The sequence below is a fragment of the Sebastes fasciatus genome, chromosome 18 (genome assembly GCF_043250625.1).
Source record: "Sebastes fasciatus isolate fSebFas1 chromosome 18, fSebFas1.pri, whole genome shotgun sequence".
NCBI classification, from domain to species: domain Eukaryota; kingdom Metazoa; phylum Chordata; class Actinopteri; order Perciformes; family Sebastidae; genus Sebastes; species Sebastes fasciatus.
The window spans coordinates 20,722,499-20,748,072 of record NC_133812.1 but is presented as its reverse complement, the minus strand read 5'-3'; the positions used below and the strand labels follow the sequence as shown (position 1 = coordinate 20,748,072).

The 25,574-nt window shown below is 39.5% G+C and overlaps 1 protein-coding gene across 1 annotated transcript in view; it reads left to right on the top strand.

Annotated features, from left to right (window-relative positions):
* Positions 1-25,574, top strand: part of man1a1 (mannosidase, alpha, class 1A, member 1) — a 152,980-nt gene that overhangs the window by 115,331 nt on the left and 12,075 nt on the right. The window contains exons 6-11 of the mRNA XM_074614732.1: positions 13,564-13,687; positions 14,709-14,802; positions 19,862-19,977; positions 23,395-23,614; positions 24,224-24,396; positions 24,719-24,834. Coding sequence (XP_074470833.1) covers positions 13,564-13,687; positions 14,709-14,802; positions 19,862-19,977; positions 23,395-23,614; positions 24,224-24,396; positions 24,719-24,834 — 843 coding nt within the window. The remainder of the gene's footprint in view (positions 1-13,563; positions 13,688-14,708; positions 14,803-19,861; positions 19,978-23,394; positions 23,615-24,223; positions 24,397-24,718; positions 24,835-25,574) is intronic.

The following is a 25,574-nucleotide window of genomic DNA, read 5'->3' as shown; positions in this document are numbered from 1 at the left end:
AGAGAGACGCGACACTCTGCCGTTTTTGTCAGACGTTAATTAAAAGGCAGGTTGTCATGACGATAAACTCGCTGTGACAAATTAATTTTCTCTCTGTCTATATGGGTGAATGGACTCTGCACCCCCTCTGGTCCTCCTCTCTGGAGTCAGAGACACCCCAGGGAGGGACTGTGTGTGTGTGTTTGTGTGTGCTTGTGTGCGCGTGTGCGTGTGCATGCATCATCCCCTGGAGGCCTGAGCAGATTGCTGGTGATGATGACTTTACCTGCATGACTGAGCTATGATAGCTTGCGCACACACACACACACACACACACACACACATTGCCATGCACACATTACAGCAACACACACACACACGCAGCAGCAGCACAGTGGCTACAGTAATGCACCACTGAGCAGCAAAACTTCTATTTCTAGCAGAAGGTTTTCTTCTTGTGTGAGACATGTACATCGAAACAAACCAGTCATTTGTTTAAATGCATGTTTTTCAGTTCCACATACTGGTTCCTGGAAATGACTTTGTGGGAGCAAAATTTAGACCCGCTTTGGCCTAAATTGATGGTTGCGCATGAATCTCTGCACATGTACTGTATGTATGGCGTTTACGATATAGTGGACTGGAACAATCGTTATGGAAGAGAGCAGTGATGCAGCAAAAATGCAAATGAGGGAAGTCCAACAATGACCAAGGAGAGTAAAAGACTGCATTGTTTGTTCAAGGCGGTCCAGAATCAGCTAATGTGTCCAGCTCAATTATAAAACAGTGAACATCTATTGTTTGCATAGCAAGACAGAATGTTTTATTATCTGTATTTTAGCTTTCAGGATATTTGGTTTTGTTGTATTGCTCAAATAATATCCTCGAGGCTTCGAAACGGCAGTCCACAAACCAATGGATGACGTCACGGTGACTACGGTCTATTAATAATATGAATGATTAAATAAGAAGAATCAAAAGTGTAATCTAACAGGTGTTATCAGTGTACCTGCGGTAATATAACCTCTTTATGTCTCTGATAATTAGGCTTTATTGTAGTTATTTCACTGCTTTCAGCTGCTGTTATTGGAGTGACTTCCCTGCTGTGCCTGCACAGCTGGCTACCAACATAACACGCTCATATTGCTATACATCACAAACCTTCAATTATCATTAAAATACTAATTTAAGGAAAATTAGGGGATTCAGACTTAAAGGAATACAAGCATATACAGACCAATAACTTGTGTCTTAGCGTATTCATTTATATGAAGACAGTTTAAGTCCTACGTAAAACAATTTAAACTTCATTATATTGATACACTGCTCAGAAATAAAATAATTTCAATGGCACTTATGAATGATCCGGTTAGATTTTGGGGATAAACAAACACTCTTAAAATCTTTCCAGAGTCTCCCAGTTTGAATATATTTTATTCAGTGGGAGCAGGTCAGACAGAGATGGAGAGTGAGACTCCTAGAAACACATCGAGAGTTCTCATAAGTGGGCAGTTGAGGAGAAACAACAGCGGAGCTCTTGAAGCGGTGCAGTTAGGAGCTGTTAGAGTGCCTACATAACCTTGACCCAGATTGAGTAAATCTGTAAAACACACACAGACACACTTGCAAATGAGGCCCAATTATCATCTCTCCCTTCATCCCTATTTCTCTCCTCTCTCTCTCTCTCTCTCTCTCTCTCTCTCTCTCTCTCACCCTCTTTTACTCTCAATTCTTCTCTTTTTACAAAAACTTTTCACATCTCCTGTATTCCCTCTCCGTCCTCCCTCAGTCCATCCATCTTACACTGAGTGACCCAGTATCTTCTTCAGTTTCAGGACATTATGCTGTAGGGTCCACTCCATTGGCCTTGTTCTCTTTATTCCCTCTCCACAGTTTTTCATCGCTCTGCCCTGTAGCTATCTAAGAAACCCAAGAGGGGCGACAAGAAACAAGGCCACAGTTTAAATGTGTTATTGCTTCTACACAAAGTAAACCTAGTTTGTTCAACTTCTGTGTTCATTTGAGAGAACAAGATAAATGACATTTCCTTTCTTAGCTACTTTTTCCACTGAAGACAAAGTCTTCTACAAAGAGACTACATGTTTTTAGTTAATTTCTGATTGAAAACAAAGCGCACAATAACATCATCTGATTGGACTTAATCCAGTTATAAATCAATACAGACAGGTACTTGTTTGTGAGTATTTTGGAAACCAAATGTCCCATGTGATTGTTACCTTATTACCTGTTTTTGTAGCTGGATATTGAATCTTTAAAGAGTGATTTAACACCAGGGTTAGGTGTTACATAGGGCTGTCACGCAATTAAATATTTAAATCGCGATTAAGTGCATGATTGTCCATAGTTAATTATGAGTAATCGCAAATTAATTGCACATTTTTTTATGATAATTGGTTGACGCTTCACCGTGTCATTGGAGTGCTGAAAAAAGTAGAGACTAGCTCAACTTTATTTGTATCGCGTTACGCAGCAACAAGTATTGTAGCCTGTTGCTGTGAACACAGCAGAAGTCTGTGCCTCTGATTTATGTTAAGAGATGCACTAATAAGTCCAACTGATCACCAGACTGCTCATCCATGAAAGACCAGTAACAAGCCAGGAGAGAGCAACATGTATGTGCACTCTGAATGAGTCAGGATAGAAATAAAAAAGAAAATCTCCACAGAATTATTCATCAGGGTGATCAGGGGGAAATCTCATCTTGATGTACAGTTGATTTATCCTCAGAAGACATTTGAAACAGCCTCTTGGCCACTGATAAATCAGTGGTGCAGCTCCTCATAAAGGATCAGAGGCTGGACCTGAACTCATAGATCCCTCCATCTCTCTCTCTGTCTCTGTGTGTGCATAAACCCATTGATCGCCACTAACTGAGCGGAAAATGCTGCTAAGATCCGATTGATTTGTCCAATTGATCTGCCACAGACTCCGGCCCCACCAGAGCAAATCTGGTGGCTCTGCAGCCAGATGGACAGAGGAACATTTGTCTCTGAATTCAGCTTTGATAACCAGAGTAAAAGAATTACAAAGGCAAAGAAACTTCACTGAGACGGTCGAGATGTCTGTTCCAGTGAAATACTCTGTTGATCACTATTAGAGGAACCTTTCCGGTTTGATTTTTGTGTTTTCTCTTCTCTCCTTTTATTCCTTAATGACTTAATAATTGTCAAACATTTATCACAGACCTGTGGAAAGTTTATTGGTGAGGAAATATTTAATTCTGTGCACTCAGTCAAACGATGTCGCAGTTTAGATGAAAAGGTTTGTAGTTCTGAACATTATTAATCAGTTTTAAATGTACTTCATTGGCATTAAATCAAAAAGAAGGCATAAACCGTGAATAAACAACCATTATTAGCAAATCAAGAAGATTTGTTTTTACTTTGGGAAAGCCTCAGAAAAGTTGACATTTTTTTCTGCTGCCTTGGTTGCCCTTTAGTAATTGAATAATGATGAATAATTATATTGTAAGCCAAGACGGAAAAGGTTTTGGCAAAGTCGGGCATAATTTGGAGACTTAACAAATCTGTCACATTCATTTTCACACGTTCATTAAATTGGATGCTTTTCAGCCTAGTTGAAGAAAAAATAAGATAATTTATGTCTACGTCTATTGCTTTATATCTCGTAAACATTAACACAAGTGTAATTAAAAACATTGTTGACCTTATGTAATAGCTCCAACTTAATATATAAAATAATCAAAACATCAAATAGTTATAAAACAGAGCAATAGCAGAGATTACCTTCACACATGGTCTGTCTGTACCACAGATGGACGACATGACAGCTCCCCAAAAGTGAAGCCAAAACATCTGGATCGCCCCCTGGTGGCTGGCTGCAGTATAGGTCATAAATCCCGCCTCCTCCATGTTAGCGGATGGGACAAACTAAGAAGTCAAAGTACACGTTAAATAATTTTTCCCAAAGAATCTTCATGCTTAAATCTTTATATACAGTCTGTACTCATACTGTATGTACTGTATATGTGTGGCTTACAATATTAAGTTGCTGTGATTTAGCAATGGAAGCCGTGGCAGCACTTTTCAAACAAGCTGCTTCCCCTATTTCCTCTGACACTTTCTTTCGCTCTCACTTTTTCACACAAACACACACACACACTAGTTACCCAGTCGTTATCTGCTTCAGCCAGTATGTCCCATAGCTCTTCTATTAACATTCAGACTGATAAAGCTCTTGCAAATCACTCCCACTGCACTGCATACTGACTGGCCTTAATGGGATGAGGCGTTGTGTGAGTGTGTGTGTGTGTGTGTGTGTGTGTGTGTGTTTTGGTTTGTGTTGAGGTGTCTGGATCTGTGCTCCGCCCTGAAACTAACTGTTCATTCCTCTACAGGCATCATGGTGATGATTCACACACAAACACACACATACAGTACATCTTTTCTAACCTCTAATTGACAATAAAATGTTTGAAAAACACTAAAATGTAATTTACAAATGCCATGCTTACAAAAGAATTTTGCCTAAAATCATTAATGACAAAGAACGTCTTAAAATGCTGTATTTTCAAAAAGCATTTGATACAGTAATTCATACAGTAATCATTTTATAATCAATTAGAATCAGTTTGAGTAATTTTTTAAGTAAAAAAAAGTCTAATTCTCTGATTCCAGCTTCTTAAATGTGAATATTTTCTGGTTTCTTCACTCCCTTATGACAGTAAACAGAATGTCTTTGAGCTGTCGACAAAACAAGACATTTGAGGACGTCATCTAGGGCTTTGGGAAACACTGATCGTCATTTTTCTCCATTTTCTGACATTTTATAGACCAAATAACTAATCGATTAATCCAGAAAATAATTCAGATTAATCAGCAATTAAAATATTTGTTAGTTGCAGCTCTAGTCCAGTCATACCTATAAATCGTACTCAAATGGTTGACTCTTTCAGAGTCAAGTATCCTGGGATGTGGGGTGCCACAGGGTAGTATCCTGGGTCCTCTATTCTTTTTATTATATATAAATGACTTAAAAGCAGCCGCCTCATGTAATCTTTTTTTATATGCCGACGATTCTGTTTTATTGGTAGCACATACAGATAAATCAGTGGTTGAGAATACCCTCAGTGAGGAAAATGTAAGTAGATGGCTGGCAGATAATAGACTATCCCTAGACTTGGGAAAAACTGAAGCCATTCTTTTTGGTTCTAGAATAAAATTAGCAAGGTCACTATGTTTTATGATCAATGTTTAAGAGTTCGGTGTAAATTTTCTTGGCAGCATTTTAGACAGATTTTAATCAGGTGACAATATAGCTTTAAAGGCCATCACCAAGATGAATCAATAATTAAGTTTCTAGTCAGAAAAGTTACCTTGCTGGACAGCCCAATTCTTCACACACTAGCTGGAACTGTAGTTCTACGGCATTTTGATTACACTTCTATCTGCTGGTGTACTGGATTATCACAACATTTCAAAAGCAAACTACAAAAGGCTCAAAATAAATTGATATGGGTTGTATTATAAGTTTACCCACGTACGCCTCTTGATCCTGCACATTTTAAAAAGCTTAACTGATTGACGGTGAAAAAAAAGAATCATTTATATGAAGATGCTGCTCACTTACAAAATTGTTAAAAAGATGGTACCAAAGTATTTAATTAATTTATTCCCACTCAGAGACAATCATACCTACTTAACAAGATATAGCTTGACAGACTACAAACCTTTTCGATCCAATAGCCTAATGGGAAAAAACACATTTCTCTACAGTGCAGCAGTACAGTGGAATAATCTGCCCACAAATCTGTTTTATATAGTTTTTAATCATCTAATAAGATCAATCAATCCAATGTTAGGTGGTACATTTTAATCAGGTGTTTATTCAAACTTCATTCTCACAGAGAAGTAAAGAGCTACATGTACAGTATATATGTCTAAGTTAGCTGCCCACCATCACCCACCATTACAGATTGTACTAACTCAAAGAAAGTGTCTGCTTTCCAGCCGGACGGCTGATAAAAACAATGTCATCATCTTAATGACGCTGCAAAGCTAAAACTGACTCTTCTGCCCCTGCACTCTTTTCTTATCTCATGGAAGAAAATGTTTAAAAAATGTCAGTTTGGGACAGATTTACTCCTTCAGCTACAGGCTCTGAGGCTGAAGTAATCAATCCTGAGCTCTCGGGGTCTTGGGGTTTGATTAATAGGCCTGGATGGAGAATGGCTCCATTAGTACAGCCTAGAGAGGTTGTCACACTGGGTGACCCTGTGAAGTGGCACTCTGTCATGGAGCCTTTTATGCCAGATGTGATAGGAAAATGAACTTGCTGTGCCTAGTAAAGACTGATGACATCTTATTAACATTTAAGGCAGCTGGGTTGTATTTTAATTTAGAGCTACTTTAAAGTGCAACAGCAGAATAAGGCCCTTAGGGCCAACTGGAAAGTAGATTTGAGTGTCGTCTGCATAGCAGCAGAAGACAACATTGTAAAATGTGGAATGACCTGATCAAAATCTACTCGGGCAATGATGGTTTCTTTCCTAATGGGAGTCTAATCTCACTTCCAGTGCTCCAACTGAAGGGGCACAAGTCCTGTAAACAATTAAACTTTCAGATAACCTGTTATAATTTCCGTTACCAGATATTTTTTTTCACCTGAGACAGTGTTGTCTACACCGTGAGCAAAACACATAATTGTGGAGTTTATTGCAGAGGAACAGTGTTGCAACCCAGCAACAGACTTTCATACATTTAAAAAATAATATCCTAAGGCACAATAAAGCTTCTCAGGGCAGTTAATGTTGGTGTTTCGGAAGTTACTAGTAGAACTGTTGTAACTACACTGGTTTAATTCGGTTTCTACTGGTTGATGGCTTCAGATTAGGTCATATTAGGATATTTGAGGCGCTACCAATATATCTATATTTTAGTTAAAAAATCATATATACGTTATATACTATATGTACGATAGCGTATTAGGGCCATTGTAGGTAAAAAAATAAAACAAAAACAAAATCTTTTTTTTTTTATGGAGCCGGGAAGGGGGGTAATAACAAAATTTGTTGCCGTAAATTTGCCACTTTAATCTCTGAGAATATCTCAGTTTTTTTATTTTTTTAATTTCCGACTTTAATCTTGGATAATGATTTTTTTCTTGAAATTTTAGCCCCCATCCTTTGGCTCCGTAATTTATCTATTTTTACCTACAATGGCCCAAAAACGCCATCATAACAGAGTAGGGCATTTTACATTTAAAAAATGAACTTGACAGTGCTCTCTGGTGGACAAATATGTAATATCAACACTGTTTCTTAATTACTGCAAATGTATCTTTCTGTTCTGCTATTGCATAATCATGATATCAAAGATGAACTAATACCCTGTGATGCATCTGGGCTCTAATGAGTTATTTAAGTAACATTTTGTGGTCTTCATTTTCAGGTTTAAGTTATATCACTGTTTAGGGGTTGGGGCGGCTACGGCTGGTTGTAGGGGTCTCTACCCAATGGACAAACGGAGGAACCCTCATAGGGGTTCTTACCATGAGTTATGAGTACACACATGTACATACAGCAGACACACAATCACAGTATCGGTAGTCACACTGTCTCGCTGCCCTGAGTCACTTTTTAACAACACAGAAAAGTCTAGCATTCAGGGTATCCAGAGATTCTTGTTTTAAAGCAAACGCACACACTGGCTCTCAGTGCAGCTCTCCTCGGCAGTAACCTAAGGCGGTGGAAGGCAGCCATGATTTAAGGCCTCTAATTAAGTTGCTAACTGTGAATCTATCGCAATTCACATTTTCTTTGCGCCTGGAGGAGAAGTACGATAGATTTTAAGACAAGAGAGGAAGAGATATTGAGGGAAGAAAAGCTGGAGGGAAACTGAGGTCATGGCGTAGATGAGGAGGAGGAGGAGGAGGAGGAGGAGGACAGGCACAAAAAACTGGGCTAAAATATAGACTTCGTCCAAACACAGAGCACAAATGAATTGGAGGAGTGCTTGCTAACATAATACTAGAGGAGCGTGAGAGGGCACTTCCTGGTGTGACATGCTAATTTATGGAGATGGAATGCCTTTTTCTGTTTTTCCAGGTTACTGCTTGGCACCACCGAATTAAAATCTATGCTGTTGGCGCTGCAGAATGGACTGAAGGGTATAAAACCAGCAGGCTAGGATTTGTCATTTCACAGCTGGCCAGGAAAATGGCTACGGGTGTGAGAGGTTGAATAATACGAACAGATTGGACACCCCCAAAAGGACAAAACAGGATAGACACCAAGAGGACTGGAATGTGTCCTTCAATGCAAACCCTCATAATTCACAAAGGCATCAATCTGTAATGGCCCAGTTTATTTCTAGGTTGAGGCTTTGGATCCATATTTGTTACACCTTGAACTCTTTTTGTGTTTCTTGGCTGAACATCAGGGCAGAGAATATGTGATTATCTTGATGGACATCCCCGTAGAAGTTGTTGAAATGCTCTGTAAACGGTGTTCATGAGTAGTACAGCTGTGACATACAGTAAATATATATGAAAATTAAAATCTCGAGGCTTCAAAACAGTAGTCCGCAAACCAATGGGTGACGTCAAGGTGACTACGTCCACTTCTCATACAGTCTATGGCTGAAACCCGTCCGTTTCCATTTACTGCTGTGCATCATTAAAAGTGTTACACACTTATTTGTGAGTCCTGACAACTTAATTTACCAATTTTTAGATATTTGGGTCGACACCAATCATACTCTAAAGATGATTGAGTTGAGCACGCCAGTTTTTTTGTTTGACCATTTACGAACTTCCTCAGCAGATGGAGGTAGCCTCGTTATTGCCTAGTTGTCGGAGCAAATGGTTTAAAAGTTGAGATTGAAAAATTGTACGCAAATGTTCTCTTAAACAAAATGTAGTGTGATAAGATAGAATATTTAAAGGAAAGGTAATACTAAACCAAAAAACACCATTAATTTAATTGTGACTTGCCTGATTTCCCATCTTCGTGATAACAGTTATGAAACAGGATGAAACATGGGCAAATTGATTAAAATCTATGGGCTGGGCTCCTATTAGCCAAACAAACTGCATCATATCAGTCCTATCAGAGGTGGATAATGCTGGCTCATCTCTTGATTTATTATGAAAGTTCAGTATCAGCTTTGCTACACCGGCCTAAGCTTTGCATAATCTCTAAAAAAAAAGTCATCTTGTTCTAGGTCATCATAACATTTAATTAACATTTGCAATCTAGGTTTCAAAGAGAATTACTGAGTGTTTTTCAGTGTGCTTCATTACATTATTGTAAAGCATGATAACAAAGAGAGAGACGTCGCTGTGCCTCCTGTTAGTGAATCAAATTCGACAAACTGAGAGTTTTTATTCAGCCGGCTTTTGATATGAATCTTCATACCCCTGACTGTGAAAATTAAGCCGATTGAGATCACAAAACACCAGTCAACAGGAGAAATTCATTCCCATTTTGCAGTAGATATCATTGCTTTCTCATTACTAGATAATGTCTTCAAATTGGGATGAAAGCCAGTTGAGGCTCCTGTAAAGATGTATCCTCAAACATCCACCACTTGTGCAGTATTTTTATAATATTGCAGTGTAGTCTGTAGTGCAAGGAGAGGTCATAAACCAAACCCTGTTTTTATAGCTCAGAGCTTGTAATAACTCTCATTACATCCCAAGTGAGAAAAGGGATGTAGAGCGTGCTAGTTGGTAACAGTGCCTTTGAAACTGGGCCACCAAGACATCTGCATCAGCAGTCAAACACAACAGTGGCCTCCCATCAGATGGACTAATACAGTCGTGTTGTGCTGGTTGTCAATGGATGAATGCCAGTTTCCAATCCCAGTACGGGAAGTGGCTGTAACAACAAAGAGGTTCCATCAGAAAACAGACTTGAACGGCCTTCAGTAGCTATAGAAACGAGTTAATTTCAAAATAGAGCAAAGGCACCTCCCTGACCCAGTGTTTTTATTGGGTTTACTAGCATTTATGTATTATTTCAATCGCAGGGCTGTTATTGCAAGTGTTCGTGTTCAGGAATTTTTTGGCGGGCCTGAAATTGTGGCTCAATGACGCACTGGAGCCATCCTTATAGCATAACCCATTCCCTAAAACTATATTAGCACATAGCACCAGTGGTTTTCCCACTTAATCTCTTCCTATATAAGTCTCTGTTAACTTTCTGCATAAGTAGCGAGCAACAGTGAGATGGCTAAAACTTTCAGAGCAGAGAATAATGCTTATTTTTCATGATTTTGAACACACATGATTACAGATCCAATATTTAATATCTTCCCCAAATTGAAAAAAAAATCATATTAAAAGTCACAGCTTTATTACTAACATATATGCAGTCTCCTTTACTTAAAGGAGCAGTGTGTAGGATTTGGCGGCATCTAGTGGTGAGGTTGCAGATTGCAACAAACTGAAACTTCTCCTGTGTGTCAAGCGTGTAGAAGAACTACGGTGGCCGACACAAAAAAGAAAATGCCCCTTATCTAGAGCCAGTTTTTGGTTTGTCTGTTCAGGGCTACTGCAGAAACATGTATGTAGATATAAACGGCTCATTCTAAGGTAACAAAAGCAAATTCTTATTTTCAGGTGATTATACACTCAAGAAAACATACTAATATCATATTCATTTTCTGCTAATAGATCCCCCTAAATGTTACACACTGTTACTTTTTGTCCCTTAAAATGAGCCTGTGTAACTTTTGCTGAACCATGGCAACAAGTGACAATTACAGGTTAATAATTGTTAACATTAGTCACCATTAGCTGCTGGTCATTGCAGACCAAGTAAGGCTGTTGCGGCAAAACACCTCATTGTCTTTAATCATTCAAAGGTGCATGTTATTGCTCATGCATGCAACTTTCATAAGAGGATGAGTGCTTTATTTCTTCGAAAAGTTAAATTTTATTGCTTTAAGTTAAATTCCCAGTGTCATTATTTGCCCAAGTAGTTGAATAACTTCAATAGCCGTGATCAAACAAGTCGACGGGGTTTGAGAGCTCTGGTTTTTAAAACTTCTTCATTTTCTAATTAAGTTTCAGCCGGCATTACTCATGTCAAATAGTCTTAAATTTATCTTTCTAAAACATGCAGACCCCCTGGCCAGATTAATGATATTCCAAACACACCCTCATCTATCCGTCTCCAGTGTTTTCCTTTATATCCGCGCTGCCCTTCATTGGTTTGTGTCTGTTTGCTTTACGCAGCAGCTTTTCCCTGCTGTCTTTTGTTTTGTTCTCCTTAACAGGGATTTAGTTGTCTCACAGCGGGGCTTTGGGAGGGATTGGCGTGGACAGGGGTGCGTTTACCTCTGCGTCTCCACCCTACCAAGAGAAGGGATCTATCACAGGGTTTATAAAAGGATTGAAAAGGATTGATAGACAGATCAAGCCTACAAGTTGACTGAGGGGAAGTGGAGAGTGCTGTGGAGATAAAGGTATCATGTTATTCTGGACGTAGCTGGAACTCTGAAACACACTTGAAGTTAAAGTGGCAATAGACACATTTTTTGCTTTAAACACAGACTGTATATAAAAAGTGGACGTAGTCACCGTGACGTCACACATTGGTTTGTGAACTGCTGTTTTGAAGCCTCTAGTTCGGCATTTTGGCCGTCGCCTTGTTTTTTTGCAACCGGAAGTGACACGAGAAGGTGGAGCTAAGTACAACCGAACACTGAATAAGACATTTTTAGGCGACCAAAAATGTTATAATTAACTTTCATGAACTGAAAACACACTGTGAAAGGGTTAAAGTTGTAAGACGAAAACACGTTCTACTCCCAGACCGGACAACGCCGTGGTAGAGACCTGTCAATCACAAGGTAGCCACGCCCTTAAGCATACCCTGCTTTATGGTCGACTCCAAATTGGACCATAATTTACTAAATGAACATCATGCTGTATTGAAGAAGACTTGAAACTAGTGATTGAGACCATAAACTCATGTTTACAATGTTTACTGAGGTAATAAATCAAGTAAGAAGTAAGATCATTTTCTCATACACTTCTATACAATCCGACTTCTTTTTGCAACCAGAGGAGTCGCCCCCTGCTGGCTGTTAGAAAGAATGCAAGTTTAAGGTACTTCAGCATTGGCTTCACTTTTCAGACCCGAAAAAAAGTTGATTGCACAGTGTAATGGATATAGAATAATAGCACTATCTGCGTTTATAAGCCTCACTTTCACTCTGCAATTCTGTCTGCCACCGGGTACGATCCCCCGGAAAAGGCTCAGCTAGGCTCTGATGAAAATGGAAATCGATCCGGTTGTCTTTGCGACAGCGGTGCCAACAATAATACCACTTAAAAAAAAGCTAAGGGGGCGAAAGTTGTCTGTTTCCACAATATATTAAACTATTTATGCAGGTAATCTTAGACTTTAATATCCAATTGTAATGTCTGCACCAGTCCAAAGCTAACAAACACACAACTCCCAATGATGGGATTTTTTTCCTCACCATATTATGTTCTCTGACCCTGATCTCTGCTCGCTGCTGATACTGCGGCGGTGGTCTTCTCTGTGTCTGCTTGACTTGATTAAATCCATGGTGTAATGGGAAACAAATTATGGCTTGTGCAGCATGATGAGTTGAAGGGGGGATAATTAGTATGTTCATCCACCTCTTTGAAGCGATATGTGTGTGTGTGTGTGTGTGGCACTTCTCCCAATTCACACTCCTCCTCCTCCTCCTTCTTTTTTCTCATTTGTTGGATGTCTCCTGTGTGTGTGCAGCTCACGTGTCCACATGTAGTTGTTGTAGTGCACACATTCTGGTGTGTGTGTAGTGAATCATTAATATGTATTCATGAGTAGTTACTTGAAGCATCGCCACCAGAGTCATCAGTCCGTAGCGTGGAAGTGATCTGTCAGCGGCTCTAATGATCCAACACACACACACACATATACACCCCGTTGCTTGGTCTTCTGTCCTTGTCAAGCGTGCCAGAGGTTGGTAACTCTCACATATGGCCTGAGAGTCGCCACAGCCAACGTTAGGGGAAAGGGTGGGGTCCGTAAGCTCGGATTGACTGACCTAGAGGCACCGGCAAGGATATCAAGTGCTGCCAAAGTCAAACGTGTCACAAAAAAACTAATAAATGTACCCATAAATCTGACAAATGGAGTGTGAAGTTAGCTTTTAGTGTCGTTAATGTAACTCCGTCTGTATCCATTTTAAGAATCTATTTGTAAATGTCACTAAAGCAAAAGAAGCTTTCTAGAATAGCATGTAAATTGCAGAAACGTTTTAGTAGTCGTCACAATTTAAAGAGACTGCTGAGTCACTGAAAGTTTTTAAGGATTTGTCATTTTAATATCGAGACAAGCGTGTTTTCTGTGCTCATGAATTCCTTTTCTAACATGACACATGCTGTATTCTTGTTTTGTTGTTAACAAAGCACTTGAAGGAGGAATTAATATGAAATATACAAGTTAAGGTGCCTCTGCTTGTGGCTGAAAATAAAATGTCAAACATCATGCAGCTCTTTTACCCACCAGCTGTGCTTTTTGTTGTCCTGTTTTATTTAAACAGAACCCTCTTGTCTCCTTCTCTTCTTATCTTTGTCCAGCGGTATTGGTAGAAACTGGCCCTGGGCCTCGGGCGGCAGCAGCATCCTGGCAGAGTACGGCACCCTGCATCTGGAGTTCATGCACCTCAGCAAACTCTCAGGGAATCCGGAGTTTGCACAGAAGGTAACAGACACACATGAGAATAAGATTATATTACTATTTTTTCCACAGTTAATGGATGCATTTGTGCAGGATTTCCACTTTCACTCTCACACTTTAGAAGTGTCAGAACTCAGAGAGGGGATTTCCTGGAAGGAAAAAATAATCTTATTTCAACACAGTATCATGGCAGTTTGTGAAATAGTCACGACATTTAATCTATTTGATTCGTGTACATAGACACGAATATCCCTCTTTTTTGTGACGCTCAGCACGACTTTCAACAACGTATTTTTGTGTGTTTTTCTACGAATATCCAGCAACGTGACGCACGAGTCAATTTCTGCTCCAGTCTTTTCAAAATAAAACTATTTAGTTTAGGAAAAGATTGACTTGGTTAGGCTTAGGCAACAAAACTACTTAGTTAGGTTTAGGAAAGTATTTTGGTTTGGGTTAAAATAACACCGGAAGTGGCGTAACTTAAGTACGGAAATTACGTGACAAAAATTACTTAGTTAGGTTTAGGAAAAAATCAACTTAGTTAGGCTTAGGCAACAAAACTACTTAGTTAGGTTTAGGAAAGGATCAGGATTTGGGTTAAAATAACTCAGAAAGTGCTCTAACTTATGGATGTTCCGTGACAATACATCAACTATGACTTTTGGTTTCACACGGGGTACGAGCACTGGTCTCCTGGGCGAAAGTCCAGTGTTTTTTGACCCGCCCATCCACCCTGACCTAATCTATGTGCGGGGTTCGCTTCCCGGTTCACAATTACGTGGATTACATAAGAATGGATTTTGTGCTGACCATCACGAAAAAAAAAAAAAATTTGTGTTTTTGTACACGAATCAGTACATTAAATTATTAAATTGCGTGACTTTTCACAAAATGCTTATGCAAACTGCTTATTTCCCCATACTGATTATATGACATATATAACATGTCTTTTCAGAGTGCCTCATACAATCCTTTTACATACTGTATTTCTACTTGTGGTGTTTGAAGTGAGCTTTACTTTGTACTTTATTCTTTGAATCGTTAGGTAATGAACATCCGGAAAGTGTTAAATCGCCTGGACAAACCCCAGGGGCTCTACCCAAACTACCTGAACCCCAACAGCGGCCAGTGGGGCCAACGTAAGTCCTCTTCCCCCCCTCTTATCACATCCCATCCAGTTTCTTTTGTCTTGCCTCTCTCCAGTCCCCTCTTGTGTAGTACTTGAGTATCACAGCAGCACCTGAGTGGGAACACTGGCTGCCCTTCAGATCAGGAGTCTCTTAGAAGCTGTGCCAACCACCATTTGTCTTCCTGTTTCTTTATTTCATTGACGCACATGCATGTTGAACACGTGGTCAGAGCTGCTCCCGCTTCTCTTATAAGGAACCAGATATTCCAGTTGTTGAGTCAGCGCTCGCATTAATGGGGATTTAAGTTGTCAGTGTGATTTGGGACACTCCTTAAAGCTGTTTTTAATACAGTGGACCATTGTCAGTAAAAAAAATGGGTTGTTTTCTCCAGCTCTTTGGCCCTCCGCTGGTTAAAGGGAGAGTAAACATTGAATTTGTGTTTCTTATATTAGCTTTCGCTGTCACGAACATCATTGTAGCCAAATCCTTTCTGCCTTGTTGCCACACGTTTTTGCAAACACAAATGCAAGACTTCCTGCAGAAGAACAGATGAAACAGAGAGAGAAAGAGACGTAAACACAGTGTGATTAATATGAAAATCACAGGCTGAAATCTTTGGGTTAATGGTAACCTGTTCTTTGAGGCTGATATCAGAAACATTCATGCAAATTTGCATTCATCACTTGAAGAATGTCACCAAAGTTCGACCTTTTCTTTCCCAAGATGATGCTGAAACACTAATGCATGCAAATTACCTCTTGTTTCTGTATTACTGTTATGCACTCTATGCTCTTTCAAAGAAAAATATCCTACACCTGTAATTTGTACCGACTGAAACCAGGAATACAAATATCCTTCTGATGTTTCAATCACTTCACTGGCTCCCACTCCGATTTTAGAGTTTCAAGAGATTAACTTCCTCTCAGTTATTGAACATAAATAATCTCCTGCCACTGTTTCTAGAGCTCTCAGATCCACTGGCAAAATTTTGTTAAAAGCCGTCTATATGAAATGATCGATCAATGAATTGATGAGTCGATCGATACAAAGATGATCAGTAACTATTCTGATAATCAATTTCTCCCTCAAGTCTTATTTAAGCCTAAAATTCTCTGGTTCCAGCTTCCTAAATGTGATTATAAACTTGTTTTCTTGGTCTTCTATCATGATAAATTGGATTTATTTTGGTTTTCAACTGTTGCAAATTGAATAAATCAGTTTGGGCTTTGGGAAATTGGTCTAAATTAAAGCTAAAATATGAACATTTGTTGCAGCTGTAGTTAGTAAGTTTTTGACATAATTTCTTCTAAGGCTGCATGATTATTTTGATTGATTTTGCAATTGCAATATGATTTACTTTATTAGAGGGAATGATCATTTTTACATCATTCTCATTTTCATTGAAAAATACATTAAAGTGATTATGGTGTGATTTTTTTTTTTGCGAGGATTGCGAGAAAACAAAGATGTTTTCTTTAGTCTGCAGAATATGATGTGTTGGCCAGGACATCTCTGCCGCACCACCATAATTTAAAATGTAATTTAAAATGGTAGTTTGACATATATATTTAACAATTCTTGCAATTTCCTCCTCAGCCTGTGATTTGAAAATTGCAGAAGGTCATAATGCAATTTTGATAATATTTAGATTTTTTGTGCAGCCCTAATTTCTTCTTAGTTTTTTTTATATATATTGACGTCATACATGATGACAGACTGACCCAACAATTGTTCAACTTATGCAAAACAAGATTGATTTATGTTAACATTGTTCTAGCAGTGGATGCAGTCTGAATGGCTGTAGTGTCCCTTTTCTCTCTCTCTTCACACCTTCTCATCTTTCCATCCAGCCTTGTTGACATTACTCTTTACATTACTGTAACCCACTATTTTACCCGCGTCACTGTCACGTATTTTCATACTCACTCCTCCCCCCAATCTCTATCTTTAACAGCATGTGTCCGTTCACCCGTCTGCCTTCCTGACAGGTTGTGGTAACGGGGTATTATACTGAGTCGATCATCAGACTCTTCAAAGCGTGTAGCTGAGCAGGTAATGATGATAATGATAGAGAGGTCTGACTTTGAGGAAGAGGAGAGAGACATGAAAGAGAAATAATATATAAAGGAGAAGGGATGTAAGGTATAGTTTGGGGGAGAAAATCCAGCAGTAAAAGCCTCTCCTTATGCCACTTGTCATATATCGGAGAAAACTGCCGGCTGAGTAGATGTAATGAAAGTGACGCTGACAAGAGAAGGGCTGGCTATCAAAATCCATTTTTCAACCCATTCTTAAAGCAGCTCTAAGTGATTTTTGACCACTAGAGAGCAGAAATTGGACTCCAGAACAAACTCAAAGTGACAAGCCTCGACGTAGCTACTACATCAAAATATCAAGTTCTTAAAGGAGTAGTTCGACCTTTTTTGGGAAATACTTTCTTACAGAGAGTTAGATGATTAGCTCGTCATCATCACCAGCAGAGACTTCAGGAAGTCGAACTGATTCAAACACTATCAGGCAATTAAATATTCGTTATCGCTCGCTATAAGCACCACATGTGTCAGGAGGGGCATACTACATCTACTAGATTGTAAAAGTGAAAGCAAAACTTAAAACCAACACGTTCTAACACGTAAAGCTGCATGAAACGTTACATTTTGAGCACAAACAAAACAGCTTCTTTACGTTTAGGGAACAAAACCACTAGGTTAAGTTTATGGAAAAATACTGTGTTTTGGCTTGTGGCTTGAAATAACTATGTTTCAAAAGTGAAAGTGAAACTAAAGGCTTATGAACACAAAGACAACTACACGTTGTTGGTTTCACACAGGATGCGAACCCCAACAAACTCCACCCCATATGTAATTTCATGCTGTCCTATTACAGCGCCTTCCTGTCATAATTACTACGGTTGCTAGAGGTCGCTGTCGTCTTCTTGTATTCCTTCTTTCGGTGATCGACAATGTGAATTGATGACAAAACCTACTAGTGGGTGTAGCAGGGCCCTACTGACCCATATCTATGAGCCTTGTAACTGATAACGCACATTTACTGGCCTGATTTCAGTCTTTGGTGATTGTTTTCCTCTCCGGTGGGTTGTGGTTTTCAGAGTATGAAGCGTTGCGCTCTGTCTCCATTAGGCTTAAATGTAACAGACAGATAAAGTGGTATTGATATTCTCAAGTGACTGAGAGTGTTGTCGATCTTGTTTGTCTAACTCTCGACAAGACAGAGAATAAGCATATTTCCCAAAATGTCGATCTCGTCCTTAAATCTTTTGGCGAGCTAATGGCAACCTGCATGTTCACAAATGAAAGTCCAATTTTCAGTGTCGCTTTATCTAAATCCTGAAACCAACTTCTAGGACTTTAATGGACTAGTGCCAGGAACTATTTATTTATATAGCGCCAAATCATAACAGAAGTTATCTCAGGGCACTTTTCAGATATTTTATAATCTCTATAATATTATTAATATTATTAATTATTATAATAATCACAACATCAGGAACATCAGAAAAATGATCCTTTAGCCTGCTGTGTTTTCATTTCTTGCCACCAACCAAGAACAGCAGAGATCAGGCGTATTAGACCATTAATGGATTAAAAACTGACTTTGTTTGAAACCGTATTATGCATACAAAATAGCACAGAAACATAATGTTCTTTATAATTTATTGTTGTGAGACTGTGGTGTTTGGATCAATAGGAAAGGGCACATGCAGAGGGGGGAAAAGGAAATTGAAAAATCACCAGAAAAGCTGAAATAGTGTCTCTAATGTTGTTAGGATCTTCCAGCTTGTGAGCATTTCAGTTTTGAAATGAATGAATCTTAATAGCTTTTCATGCTTAATAAGCTTTAATACCCATTTCACCTTGTAAACGTGTCAGACCAGTCACTGTTCTACATAAAATCAGGGCATATTTCTCTTGATTTCCACAAGAAAGTTGTGGCATTAAATTAGAAATCCTTTGTTCCAGTTTTATTATTTATTTATTTTTATATCCACTGATGTGCTTCAGAGTTTATTAGAGTCCTGTTTTGTTTTTGATACCCAGCCGTTGATTGGAGCGCTGTTCGTATCTGTGACGGTTAATACGGACCTGCACTTCTGGTCTACTTACTTTTATTGTATGATGCATAAAACACTGAATGAAGCTACTGAAAGCACATCCACCGTTATAATTGTTGGCATTTAGCTGACACTCTTAACCAGAGCCAGTAACTGTGTTTTCATCCAAGTATTTTATGCAAATTATGACATATTCAATTAGGAATGCTGAATAGAAACAGCCAGTTTCTACAGAGAAAAGAAAAAAAAATCCCCTTTTATGCTCGTCTTAGTCAGAGAGGGGTTTTCATCTAGAAAGAAATTATGCAATAGTGATGGGAATGCATTTGTTGAATAAATTATGACCCAGGGATGTTTGCAGCCTAATGTTGTCTGAAAAAATATCTCTCCGCCACAGCCTCTTTCATACGCTGTACATACACAGAAAACATAGTCATGTTTAAGCTTTTAACAGTCATAGTATCCGACTTCTCTCTGCTTCAAAGTAGGTATTCGAAATATGTTCATACGTGAATTTGTGATGGCTTTTCATCAGCTCTATTTTAAGCTTGTCTCGGTGCGCTCGTTCCTGGTTTTAATATTGAACTCGCAGGGGGCCAGGTGCTCTTATCGGCTCAAAACCATTCCCGTCTTCACCACCTGCCTCCTTTCTTTTCCCTTCAAGATGATCACAGCTGACATTTAATCTCTGCGCTCCACAAACAGGGCTGGACTCTGTTAATGACACATGCATATGAATGAGCCTTCACTGACAATCAGCAGGGAGAATACAGAAGTACAGCTCGGCTGGCTGGAGGCTCTCTTATGTTAATAACACACACATACTGTAGTATATATAGACTGTAGGTATGTTCTCTGTATATTAAACACATATTTCTGGCCCTGTGTCATGTGGAGGGTGATCTATGGATGGTCCAGAAGGTGTAATCTAAACCAGCATGCATGTAAGAGGCCTGTGTGTGTGTGTGTTATAATGTGTTTATCTGTGTGTTGCAGATCACGTGTCCGTGGGTGGCCTGGGTGACAGTTTCTATGAGTACCTGCTGAAGGCCTGGCTGATGTCTGACAGGACTGACGAGGAGGGCAAGAAGATGTATTATGATGCCCTGCAGGTAAAACACACAAACACACACACACCAGAAATCTCTTCAGTCAGGGTTGAGGTGACTTTGACTCCTCGAGAATGAAAGAATGTATTTTGTGATTTATATATCAATGACTCTCTCTGCATGCACACATGCACACAAAAATAGTTATTGTTGTATATAACTGTAAAACAAATCCATACAAAAAAATAAGGTTCACAAATATATTTCTGATGCACAAATATTTTTTGTTTTGAATAAATGTAATAGAAATACACAAAGTTATTTGTACGTCACGGCCAGGGCCAGCGTGTCCATATAGGCGAACTAGGCAATTGCCTAGGGCGGCACTTTGGCATCGAAATGTGGGCCACCATGAACTGTGACTAGTGTTCCAGCTCACCTCAGCTTACCTGGCCTGTCTTGTTTTGACTCAGTGCAGTGGTGACGTGCTGATACAAACTGAGGCGGTGTCATCCACTATGAAGAATCTTGAAGGTCTTCAGCATCATCAGATTCTCTTCATACCACAAAAACTGTATTAGTGTTAAAATGACTGCCCAAAATGTTTCGCCTCGCGTCCTCCAGGCGCTCAAATAAAAGGCCTTTCCATCTCAAAGTCCCTGGAGGGGTTTCTGTCCCAGTCTGTCCCTGTTGCTAATAGAGGGGCAGCAGAAGTACTGTACGTGCGCCAGGCTTGGACACAATCTCTAAAACAGCTCTGCCCCCGAGATGTTTGACAGTGGAACGTCGTCCAACTTTCTGTGTAGGACTGTGGACTGAACGCGGCAACAATGGGTGAATGCAAGTTTTCCCGAGGGCTGGACTAACAATCCAAAATACAAAGTCTAGTTGGTTAACAATATTTAATGAGAAAAGAACGCTGGATGCAAACTTATAAAAGTGTAAAATCTAGTCACAGCATCCTCCCCGAGTCACAAAGTCAAATATGGTCTACAGTACGTACTTTTACTGTAATACTGTAGCCTAATATAGAACCTATAATAACGTTTTATTTAGAGTTGTTTGTGGGGTTTTCTCCGAGGTGTAATTGCACGACGGAAACCGAAATCATCATTTGTCACCTGTCTGCGGGTCCCTAAACGCACCATCTGTGGATGGTGTTAAGCACCTTTCCTGTCCCGACCATCTCATCGTGTTATAGCGCTGATCTCTGTGGGCTGTAATTTCCAATCTGTTGCACCTCCACCACTGAGAACTGCAGTCTGTTGCATGAATGAAAGTGATCTAACATCAAACTGCATTTCAATATCAACGTATCAAGATGTTAAAAAAAGTAAACACGACATGGGTCACCACTAGAAAACTATGAATATAAGTATAATATACAGCCAGTGCTCTCTAACTGGAAGTTGCTCATATTGAATGGACATGTTATTTACAGATGGGGAGCTGCATGGATAATAAATGCCTGCTTGATAATAGTGGACAACAAACATGAGGCCAGTTTCAGAGATTAGAAAAGTGCTCTTGCTGTTGTATTTATTTCTCCCTGCAGGGGAGATATTAAAGGAATCAAGTCGCCCTAATAACCTTGAAGCTGCTCATGAGATAATAAAAGCAATAATTTAAATAATGACATGTTATTACCATAAATATTTTCTGGGGCGACTGGTGTTTTACTAAATTAAGTTCTGTTTGACTCATGTGGAGTTTTATTTTGCTTAAAGTGGCAATTTTGTGATTAAGTATTCGCTATCTTTCACTTCGACCACTGCGGAGCCAAAGCGTTCAAATATTTAGTGTTTTGCCTTTAATCCCGTGGAGCCAGATAGTGAGTTTTAGCATATGGGGGAACGTGATGGCACAGACAGAGAAAACACACTTTTATATAAGAAGCAGATGAATCTGCAGCCTCCTAAAGTGAATAGACAGACAACACACAGCTTTCCTCTGTTTAAACAAATTGTCAACTTAAGTTGTGGTGACAAGCGTCGGGGTCTCAGCTGGAGAGAGCTGACTCTCCGATTGTTTTTCTGCAACACGCTGGGGAGCAAATATAACATCGCAACTAAAATGCAGAATTAACCATGCAGGGATAGTTTACCCATAATCCCTCCCGATCTTCAAGGATTATAAACGAGCTTGATTTATTTACCGGGAAGAAGAGAGAGAGCAGCAACAGGGTGAATATCTGAGTCCCAGCAGGCACATGATAAGATAACCTGCGCTGGTTCTATACAGTCTGGGCTGTGTTAAAGGATCAGTACACCCAAAATACACCTCTTACTTTGAGTTGACTTGTTGTGAGAAGATCTGGGTTTTATACAGACGTTCGCAAATGAGTTGTTTATAAGGAGGAAGATGTGCAGAAGGAAGCAGCCTTGTCTTTATGGATGAAACAATTCCCATTTTACTCTCTTTACTCAGCAGCACACATCTCCTGTCCACCAGGCACTAATGCGTTTAATTGTTTGCAGCTATAAACAGAAGTTAGATAGGAAGCAGAAAATTATAATTAAATAAAAATAAATAAAACTGTTAACAACAAGAAATGGGAGATTTCTGGAAGAAACTGTTGCCGTTCAGCTTTAAAAAAAAAGAGAAAAGACTTTATGTTGCTTTGAGCCCCACAAACTAAGAGCCAATAAAGGAAAACTTCACCCACAAAATGACCATTTAAATGGGAAATCTGGTGTCTTTCACATAATAGTATAAATACATAATACACAAAGTCACTGTGACATCACCCATTGGTTTGTGGACTACTGATTTGAAGCCTCGAGGCATTTTGGCTGTCGCCGTCTTGGTTTTTTGGAACCAGAAGTGACACGAGAGGGTGGAGCTCAGTACAACTGAATGCTGAATAAGACATTTTCAGGCGACCAAAAAGGTTACAATTAACTTTCATGAACTGAAAACACACTGTGAAAGGGTTACAGTTTTAAGACGAAAACACGGCCAACTCCCAGACCGGATAACTATGTGGTAGACCTGTCAATCACAAGGTCGCCACGCCCTAAAGCATCCCCTGCTTTATGGTCTATATTACTCTAAATGGGACCATAATTTACTAAATGAACATCATGCTGTATTGAAGAAGACTTGAAACTAGTGATTGAGACCATAAACTCATGTTTACAATGTTTACTGAGGTAATAAATCAAGTGAGAAGTAGGCTCATTTTCTCATAGACTTCTATACAATCAGACTTCTTTTTGCAACCAGAGGAGTCGCCCCCTGCTGGCTGTTAGAAAGAATGCAAGTTTAAGGTACTTCAGCATTGGCTTAACTTTTCAGACCCAGAGGTTGCCACCTGGTATGTAGGTTGCAATGGAAAGCATTTTACAATAAAAATACAGTTATCTTTCATATCTACACTCAGATTTACCTGGTTATGAGAAGAGAATGAGTCTGCATCATCATTTGTAGGATTTAGGACCAAACCCCTAATAAAACCTGTTATCACTCTTTGTCTTTCAGGCGATAGAAACCAACCTGATGAGGAAATCGAGCAGCGGGCTGACCTACATAGCGGAGTGGAAGGGGGGGCTGCTGGAGCACAAGATGGGTCACCTGACCTGTTTCGCAGGTGGCATGATCGCCCTGGGTGCTGACGGGGCGCCCAGCGACAAGACGGGACACCAGATGGAGCAGGCCGCCGAGATCGCCCGGACCTGTCACGAGTCTTACGCCAGAACCAGTAAATATGTGCACACACTAGACGATAAACACGTAAATGATTTCCATTCAACTGGTTTTAGGTTTGACAGCCAATTTTGATTAAGTAGCAGCAGATGTAAGTTTAGTCACATTTTCTTCAGTTCAGTGTTGTCAATTTCTTCTAGTCTTACAACTTCTTTTTATCATTTCTATCAAAATAAATCAGAAATGGTGGGTTTAGTCGTATTAATATCCAGATCCACAGTCGCTGTATGGAATAAGTAATACTGGCTTATGCCATATTGCTCATTTCATAAAGTTATTACTTATTATATCAAGTTATATTTCTTATAGTGACAGCATCTTCTCCTCTAAAGTAGGGATGCACTTTTGAATGAATCAAATTAGCATTAATTCAAAGAAAAGGTCTTATTTAAAAGAGTATTTATTATTATTATTATTATTATTATTATTATTAATAATAATAATAATAATGTTTTATTATATTTTTCAAGAGAACATTGACTTAACATAATGTTATGTAAACATATGGATTAATATAAATATTATACGTAATCACAGTCAAGCAGTAATAAGATAAAATCTGACTGTATGCTGCTTGATAACAACAATATTTTCCCCTCTCTAGCGTTGAAGCTGGGCCCGGAGGCGTTTCGTTTCGACGGCGGGGTCGAAGCCATCGCCACTCGCCAGAACGAGAAATACTTCATCCTCCGTCCCGAGGTCATAGAGACCTACATGTACATGTGGAGGTTCACCCACGACCCCAAATACAGGGAGTGGGGCTGGGAGGCTGTGCAGGTAATTAACATTCGATAAGTGAATTTAAAAAAAGAAAAAAGCTTTTTGTCATATTGTATTCAGAAAGAGCTTGACAGTTTGGAAGTTGGAAGTTAGAGAGATTTTATTTCAGGAGGTAACATTGCTTTAGTTGGCGTTTTTTTTTAATGCTCTTAAAAACAACTCAAATCAGGAAGGAAGCTGACAGGAGGTCAGTTTATTTAACTTGTTTTTATATTTAGCAAACATCTGCCCTGAGGTTTAGTGATATTTTAAGTACATAAAGAGCCTGATTGATGTTGCCAGTCACTGATGTCTTCCTCTCTTCCTGTCCCTCTGTCAGGCGTTGGAGCAGCACTGTAGAGTAGAAGGAGGCTACAGCGGCGTCAGAGACGTCTACGCTCAGAGTCCCAACCACGACGACGTGCAGCAGAGCTTCTACTTGGCCGAGACGCTCAAGTAAGACACACAGACTGAACACACGCTCACACTTGTGTCTCTTATGATTGTGCTGTCGTTTTACTTTATGGAGGGGCACGACCCCTGCATCCCCAAACCGACAGAGATGTCTCACACAAACAAACTATGATGTTGTCATTCACTCAGACTGAGCTCCAGAGAGATGCTAAGGTCACTGACAAGGTCACAACACAATATAGTCTCACACACACAAACACATTGAGTGAATCTGAGGGGATTCAAGGATCATTTATTGTCATTCTGCGATACAGGGGTGTAAATATGTGGGCACAACAGATCTCCGATACTGCCGGTTTTTCACAACTTGTGGCGCTGTAGAGCAGTGTTTTAATATTGCAGTTATGTTCTACGTCTACATGCATGAGCGTTTACCACGAGCACAGGAGTGACAAGATACACATTTGTGTCAGCTGTAGAGGACAGTTGTTTGTTTCTACGTAACATAAAAGCATGTCAATAAAAGAGTAGATGAAGGCTTTAGGCCGACGTTAACACTGCAGCCTCCAAACCCCACAAGAGACATGTTTGTTAGTCCTTGAGAATGCGCATAAAGTGTTTTACATTCAACGGTAAGAAAACAGTGATTGTTGAGAGTGACAATGTCGCCTCAACGCCGTCCTTTCAACAACGTTATGTGCTGCAAAACCCTTTAACCTACGCTACAGAGTGTATCTTTGCAGGTGCTGTTGTTAAAATGCTTTCTGGACACGTGAAATCAC